This window comes from Anguilla rostrata, chromosome 3 (genome assembly GCF_018555375.3).
Source record: "Anguilla rostrata isolate EN2019 chromosome 3, ASM1855537v3, whole genome shotgun sequence".
Lineage (NCBI taxonomy): Eukaryota > Metazoa > Chordata > Actinopteri > Anguilliformes > Anguillidae > Anguilla > Anguilla rostrata.
This window is the reverse complement of record NC_057935.1, coordinates 28574839-28583356: the sequence shown is the minus strand read 5'-3', so window position 1 is coordinate 28583356 and position 8518 is coordinate 28574839. Positions and strand designations below refer to the sequence as shown.

Below are 8518 nucleotides of genomic sequence, written 5' to 3'. Positions count from 1 at the left end.
GGTCTCACGAAGATTTGCGTGAACGTCTTTATATTTTCAGCCAGTGCGGCTGCGTGGCGCTGTTTGCCACGTACCGGTTGGCAAGAGACTTCCTGGTGCGAGGAGGATCAGACGAGAAGGGCCTCGCTAGAGCACCGTCATTGCAGGATTTGTTACACAGGTAAGGTAACAATGTCTTAGTGAAGTCACAAAGCCAATATTAATAGCGGGAAGTGTGATAGCATTAGCAAGTAGAATTACTGGCTTGCTAGAGACCACTGCTTGTTCGTTTGCTATTCAGCTAAGATAACTAGCTAGGTAGATGAGCTCAGCTAGGACAGATAGCTAGCTAAATCAGCTGGGTGGTAGCTAATCGTAAGGTGTGGTACTCTGGCCCGTCATTTTAAATGAATTGTAAGCTGAAGCCGAAGTAAATACGCAATGACGGATACAATTTAGTTTCGTAATAACATGCTAGTAAGTGCTTAAATCGCTCAATTATACTATGAACACTCATTTTATGCGGCTTGTATGGGCCTCAGACGCATGGTACACTTTTTCGCAGGAAGTTGAAATACGATCTAGTGTAGTTTGTGTTGAGTATTTCCCGCATATTTTCTATGGGACTATGAAGGGGTGACTATATGGCAAGTGTGGACATCCTGTAGTGACACAGTGAAAAGTCCTGTGATTATCAGTATTTTGCGTACGTGTAACTCTGATGTTGGGTCACTAGCTAGTCTAGCTTCTCAGTTGAATGTCGCAGCTCAGTTTCAGGGGCCAGTGTTTTTGAAGAATTGTTCGTGAAATAAATTTGGAAACCTGGTCATCCGAACAATAAATGTGACTGTTGGTTACCGGTATCCAAGCTTACTTATTCTGCTAGCTATATAGCTATTGTAGCTAGCTAATGTTAGCTGGCTGTTGACGTTAACCAATGTTATCCAACTAGCGCTTAGTTGCCATTAGATGGTCTGGCAAGAAAACTGTAATTTCATGGTAGCTAGCTAATATACCCTCATATATAGGAAGTCATTGCCAGGTGGACTATCTAACCATTGCCTAGGTGGAATAATCCCTGCTTGCTAGCCTAATGTTATGACGTTGGCTAGAATATAACATATTTGTGAGAAAGTTCAAGAAATGTGTTGACAGTAGAGTTGATTAGCTATTTTGTGAGTGTTTCTAAATTCCAGTGAACGCAAGCTAGCTAGCTACCCATGACTTGTATTCTTGTCACCTAAATAGTACGCTTAGTTGCATAAGTAACGTCACACGTCATTAATTATGCTAGCTAAAGTTAGCTGTTTATATATTTTATGTTGACTTAAGTTAGCATTCATTTTTTTGTAATCTGTTTCTGTTCTTTCATTACAACAGGCCTGTGACTGATAGCTCTCGATTGTTTTAGTCAAGCTTTAGCCAAGGATGACGTCATAGGTAAGGTCCTGTCAGGCTATGGGAGCACTCCAGTTAGGAAATAGCTGCATACGTGAATTTGAGCTATTGTTTGAAAATGGGACATACCAGTTGAACTTTGGCATCACAGATAATTTGTTGTCAGATGACACAGCTTCTTGAATAAGACCTGCTACTATCTATAATGTAATCAACTGAACCCTCTGACATTGGGTGCCATGTTGAGCAAGGGGACAGCTTTCCTGCCCTTGAAAAATGAATCTGGAACGATGAAATCTGTGCTATGCATTACTGCCTTAAAGTGTTGGCTAAGTATTTCTGAAAAATGCAACAACAAAAAAAACGAGTTATCATGGACGTCCTCCTGACATTGACCTCGTAGTAGGTAGAAAGATGTGGTTGTTTTCAGCTTAATACAATTAATGTGTATTCCTCCCACCACTATTCACTCCTATTAAAACCTACAAAGCAGTCGGTGTCTTTAGTATTGTAAACCCTGCTGTGTCATAGGTCTAGCCTAAGAAACCCTGTTGTGTGTTTCAGGGGAAGGTTTTTAAATAAATATAGCCAATTTTGTAATACGTTCAGGCTTTTCCTATGTTGGTTTGAGGACAAATAGGAGTTTACTCACTTTTGCCAAGTCATCCTTTAACCATTGAACTTTAGACTTCTTAAAGCAGTAGTACCGTTTTACCAAGAGCACTGTACAGTTCTGTGTATGCGCCCAGTTCAGATGGACTTTGAAAGTAGTGCTAAGGGACCGAATCTAAGGACACAATGGAAATGGATAAAGATAAAGGATAATCCACAATGAGGTGGTCAGCTATCGATAAAGAATGGCTGATGCAGAGGCGAAGAACCCCCCAACATCAAGCGGGGTTGCCTCCCCAAAAGTAATTATTTTTCCATGGCTGACCACCTTGGAGTGGATTATTCATTACCTGTACATTTCTATTATATTGATTTTAAGTGACTTTTTTCAAACTAATACATTTAAATTAACGTGAAACTAATTCTACATTGTGTTCTCATAGATAATAAGTCTATTTGAGATTATTGGTTAACGGGAGTATTTGAGTAAAATAGACTACGAGGTAAGTTTGCCTAGATTCCATTCTACCTTTAGTGTAAAAATTTTGCAAATAATACTTTCGTTGTGTTGGCGCAGGGCATATTTATTAATTTAAAATGTAATAATGTCAGTGGCATAATGACGTACATTGATGCTATAATAAATAGCAGCAGTGTGCTGTGGCTCAACATTTGCCATTGTTGCAATTTACTTTTCACTCCACATTCATTCGCGATGGGAATTTTTTCCCAATGAACTTCAAATATTTGAAAGACTATTTGGAATTTCAAAAATCTATCTTATATTAGTCTATTAAATGCATATGATTAGGAAAATTCACGAAAGGGGAGCCACGTCGATTTCATGTTTGCTGATTGATTTTCTTAAAGTGACAATGGTTAAATTGACCACTGCGGCCGAGACTTTTTTCTGCAGTGTTATGAAGAGAGTTAAAGTGTTATGCTACCCTTTGCAGTGGTCATTATTCAGATATATTTCACCATGCAATGCCTCAAGTGACTAACAGAATCAAGCATTCAACAAAGCTGTGTGATAAATAAGCAATAAGGCATGAGGGGCCGTGCCATATTGTGAATGTAGTGACGTCTAAAGGGCCTTGTTAGGCATGACGTGATGCCATGACTTTATTCACAGTATGACATGGCCATATTGTGGTGAAATGGTGGTAATATCATTAAAGTTGTCGCTGTATAAAAAAGACAACACTATCATTCATTAATAGCAATATAGTTTATAACAACATTTTTGAATGTTTGGCAAGCAACACAGCAATGCAGTGGAAATATTAACGCATATCTCACCATATATGAAAAATATATTAAGTATACAAAGTTGGAAATGGGAAACAATGTAAAAATTTATCACCCTAAATTGTTGTATTTTCCCATCAAATACTGACACTTTGATCCTAATGCTAATAGAATTATCAGAGGACCGCGGAGTTCGCTGAAAAACAGTAGACTTTTTCAACTGGAATTATTATTTGCTGCCTGGTAAAAATCACTGTCATGGTCATTCCAGACGTGAATAAAATGACGGAATTATGCCAGAAAAAATTACATTACCTGACCTCCCCTAGTGGAACTAGTCCTGTCTGGACAGGACTTGTATGCGCACGAATGTGGCTGATGTCTGGTAATGTCCTTTTTAATGCAGTTATTGTTTGTGCTTTTCAAGGTAATGTGGTGTGTGTGTGTGGGTGGGTGTTCTTCGGTTTAAAAAAAAAAAAAAAAACATTTAGGCTAGTTCCTGACATGCACAGAGCGAATAAACCATTTTAGTTCAGGTAACTCAAACGGTTCCCATTTAAATAGTGAGAGGCGACATTGGGTTTTTTGTTTTTATGTTGTTGTGCCGGATACTATGTTACTGTAAATTATTTTTAGTGTCACTGAGTTTGAGTCACTCCATGGTTACACGTGTCGCTTATGCAGCTGCATGTCCATGCATGTGTGCATAGGCTACATGTAGCCACACATGCTGATGTTTGTCCCGCTTCCTCTCCAGCTGTGCGGCACCATGAACGGGCAGCTGGACCTCAGTGGGAAGCTGATCATCAAAGCCCAGTTGGGCGATGACATCCGACGCATCCCTATCCACAACGAGGACATCACCTATGACGAGCTGCTGCTCATGATGCAGCGTGTCTTCAGAGGAAAGCTGCAGAGCTCCGACGAGGTCGCCATAAAGTACAAAGATGAAGGTGGGTGTGGCTACCCCACACTGAACCAGGGATCAGAAACTCCAGTCCTGCAGCATTTTTCTCATAGAAACCACAAAATGAAAACCATCTAAAAGAATACATTTGCATATTGTGTTTTGTAAAAAGGTAGTGTTTGCACGTCTAGTATTCGTAGCACCGATGCTTAAAGAGACAAAGTCAAATAGCATAGCGAAATGTCCCTATACACTCTCTTGCCAAATCTCAAAATTTCAAGTGTTATTTGTCCTGTTTCTGTATATTGCTCATATTGAGCATTATTTTGTTTTGTAAACAACAAAGAACATTTTTTTTCCACAATTTTCTCTTCCATTCAATACATTCTTGAGAAAATAGAAAATTTGATCTTGTTGGGTTTAACAGTTCCATTTTGCAGTGACCGGATGTTTTTAGTGTTACATACAATGGGCTCCAGAATTATTGGCACCCTTGATAAATATGCACAAAAAATGCTAAACTAAAAAGTAATACAGTTATTGACATAAGCTTTATTTTCCCACATGTGTAAACTAGTGTGCTTGATTAATGATTCATTGGAATCAAATTTTTTAATTAAAAAAAATATTTCCCCAAAAAACAGGTTCCACAATTATTGGCACCCCTGGTTTAATGCTTTGTGAAAACACCCCTTTTGACCATTGCTACATGTAGAACTTTTCAGAATCAATGATATCTTTGGGTTTGCGCTTATCAACCCCCCCTCTTCAGTTCAGACCACAGGTTTTTGATGGAATTTAAGTCTGGAGACTGAGATGGCCATTGGAAAACATGGATGTTGATTTCACTTAAGCATTTCTGTTTTGATTTTGATTTATGCTTGGAGTCATTGTCCTGCTGGACAATCTACCTATGACCAAGTCCTAACTTCTTAGCAGGGACAACCACATTTTCTGCCAGAATGTCCTGCTACTTTGTTGAATTCATTGTGCCATTGATCTAAAATAGTGCCCCGGGACCACTGCCAGCAAAACATCTCCAAAATATCAATGACCCACCTCCATATTTGACAGTAGGTATGATGAGGTGCTTCTCCTGTATGCATTCCTCTTTTGCCGCCAAACATGTTGATGGTGTTTATGGCCAAAACGTTCAATTTTGGTCTCATCTGACATTAGCACTCTGTTCCAATCATAATTCCAATGAGGTTTGGCAAGCTCCAGATTCTTGGTTTTGTTTATTGTGCTCAGTAAGGACTGTCTTCGTGCCACCCTTCCAAAGAGTTAGTTGGTATGGAGGTGCCATTTTATGTTTTTTTTTTTTTAGACTTGTTGACCGCAAGAAGCAAACCAATCTCTGCAATTCTTAAACAGTGATCCTTGGGTTATTAATGGCCTCCCTCACCATCTTCCTCACCGTCCGTGGGACACCATGCACTTGCTTCCTCTTCCTGGCAAATGTGCAACCCATATTCCATATGTTTTACACCTTTTTATTATTACCCTTACCGTGCTAAGTGGTATGTTTAACCGTTTATGTCTTTATGTAACCATTACCAGACTTGTGTCGGTAAATTACCATCAGTCTCTTCTGAATTGACAGTTATTTGGCTTTTCCCACGCTGATGGATGACAAAGGAATTTTGCATGCTTGTTACCTCAATTTTATTCTCTAGTGAAACTGGAAGTGATGGAATGACACAATATAGTTCCTTTAGACTGAGATGAACTAAATTAAGTAAAATTGTATTCCCAATTTCATTTTGTTTGATTGTACTTACAATAATTGTTAGGGGTGTCAATAATTATGGCACCTATGGTTTTCAGAAAAAAATTGATTACTTAATTAAAAAAAAACATTGAAGCATGAGAGTAAATGTATTGAAATAAAAGTATATAGTTTTCCCATATGTTTGAACATAACATATAGATTGTTATCTGTGTCATTTATTATATGCAGCCTTTTTTCTTAATTTTTATTAAGGATTAAGAGTGCCAATAATTATGGAGCCCACTGTATATCATTGCGTAGATGTGTTATAGCATATTGCTTGTCTCTTTATTTAGCAGCTGCAGCTCTACCCTGTCTGTACAGGAGCAGATAGCAGTATGAATTCATGTTCCTGACCACTGCAGTGGCAGTATCCACTTGGAGGAGGGGCTGTGCATATTAGGCTCAGATTTGATTTCTTCTTGTTTTGCTTCCTCCCCAGATGATGACCTCATCACCATTTTTGACAGCTCTGACCTCTCCTTCGCCATCCAGTGTAGCAGGATACTCAAACTTACACTTTTCGGTAAGTTGCAGAAAACATGAGTAATTACACACTCACGTTTTTTTGCAGGTGCTACTTATTGGGGTAATTTGGATTACAAGGCACACTCCCATCCACGTGTTTTGCAATTAAAAATGCTCACATGCACACACTCACGCACAAATTTAAACACCCAAAAATACAAACATGTCCCTCTGTGCACTATCACCCACACACAGGACAAAAATGCGCACCGACTCGCATACATGTACTACCACATGAGTGAGACTGGCGCTTGCTCAAAACGGAAGAAGGCTTTTTTTCTGCACATGCTTTAACGTAGCACTTGGGGGCACTCATGCTCCAGAATAGTACAAAGTGCAGCTTTTTTCTTTTATCTTGCTGCTTCAGTGTATTTCTGCAGAGGTCCCTCGAGTCGTGTGTTTATTATTAAAAATACCACTGCATTTGGGATCAGGCTGTACTTCAGTCAGGGCCTCCTCAGGTCAAAAGTGTTAAATTGTCTTAAGTTCCTAATACATGAAAGACTTTACAAAGTTTTAATTTGTCTTGCATATGGATTTCAAAGATCTTAAATATTTTTTGGTGTTGGCTGGGAGAAGGTCACAGCACCACAAGAGTGTTTTTAATGTGTTTATAATTACATTTTCCAAGGCAGTCAGTCGTCCCTCCTTTAATATTTTTACTTTACTTCGATGGAGAAAGCAGAGAGCCTTAACAGGCGAGGGATCACAGAACGTGCACCCCATTGCAGAATGCACTCGGGAGGCAATAAAGATTAAATGAAAAGAACCGAAAGAAGCTGTGGCAGTGATTGAAAGCAAGGCAGCAGAACCGAGACTGAGGCCGTAGCATGTAGGTGTGTGCACAGGTGTACAGCTTGCTAGGGCTGCCAGGTACACTGTGTTTTGTGGGCCCTGATACCGTACGTGTTCCTATTGTGAAATGTATCCTGTGCAGTGAGCTTACGGAGGTGTCTATCATGTCTGCCCCCTGACATCTTTTTGTGGTGATTTATTTTTTGTTGGTTTCCAAAAAATCAATGTATGCTAATGTATGATTTTCTATCAGATGTTCTGGAAGGGATGTAATGCCCATAAACATCAGTAATTGGTTTCCTTTACTTTCCTTAACCCTTGTGTTTCCAAGTTAAAATGTCATAAATACTGTCTAGTTTATTTTATTGGAACAAGGCTTCATGATCCTCAGAAACAGCTATGTAAACACAACAAAACCAATGGTCACCGTTTAATTCAATTCTGAAGGTCTCTAAAAAAAATAGTTAAATCTGTGGTGTTATGGGTCAAATGTGACTCGGCAGAGAATATTGACTGTTGACAGTATGGCATGCAGTATTGAAAAGTTGTGGGTAGTTCTGTGGATCAAATTTGGCTCAAACAAGATTCATCTTTGAGTCTAGACACCACACCGCTCTCCTTCCCCCAGGAACAATTCTTTTCTTGCAGTATGGACTCCCAATCCCTCTGGCACCCTTCCCCCAATGGGAACAACATTTTTACTGCAGAATATGGACACTGACATACACACCCACACACACATCCCCTCTCTCTCTCTGTCTTTCTGTCTTCCTTCCCAAGAACAACATTATTCTTGTAGTATGGACTTGTGCACCCCTCCTCCCCCACCAGCACTCCTCCCCCCACGGAAACTCAGCCGTTCTCGCAGAATATTGACGCACGCACACACACACGCACTGAAAATGAACTTGAACATGAACACACACACACAAGGAGAGACGCATCCTCTTCAATGGTAAATAGATTCTTCAGAGAGATAATCCTCTATCTGGTATTGTCTCATAAATATAATTGTTCAGGTTTTCTCACGATGTTGTTGTCTGGACTCCCCCACCACTCTGGTCTGGCCCATCTTTCATCGCCACCACCACCCTGCCCACTTCTGTCTCCACCTGCCACTCTCCACCACTGCCACCTGGCCCCACCCATCATCTGATCTGCTAGCTCAGGATTGTTATTTAGCTGCCACTAATTTGATCAATGTGAACATTGACTGACTGACCATGTTGGTCACCGAGTCGACCAGTAGAGGATGGGTGCCCCCTACATCCTGGTTC

The 8518-nt window shown here is 40.0% G+C and overlaps 1 protein-coding gene across 3 annotated transcripts in view; it reads left to right on the top strand.

The window, feature by feature from the left end:
* Positions 1-8518, top strand: part of tfg (trafficking from ER to golgi regulator) — a 54131-nt gene continuing 45613 nt past the window's right edge. The window contains exons 1-4 of one of the 3 annotated variants that reach the window (XM_064327145.1): positions 51-160; positions 1360-1419; positions 3998-4193; positions 6361-6444. In XM_064327145.1, the coding sequence (XP_064183215.1) occupies positions 4010-4193; positions 6361-6444 (268 nt within the window). In that variant the 5' untranslated portion in view covers positions 51-160; positions 1360-1419; positions 3998-4009. Of the gene's footprint in view, positions 161-1359; positions 1420-2353; positions 2493-3997; positions 4194-6360; positions 6445-8518 lie in introns of those variants that run through there. The other 2 variants (XM_064327144.1, XM_064327146.1) reach the window with 2 other exon arrangements.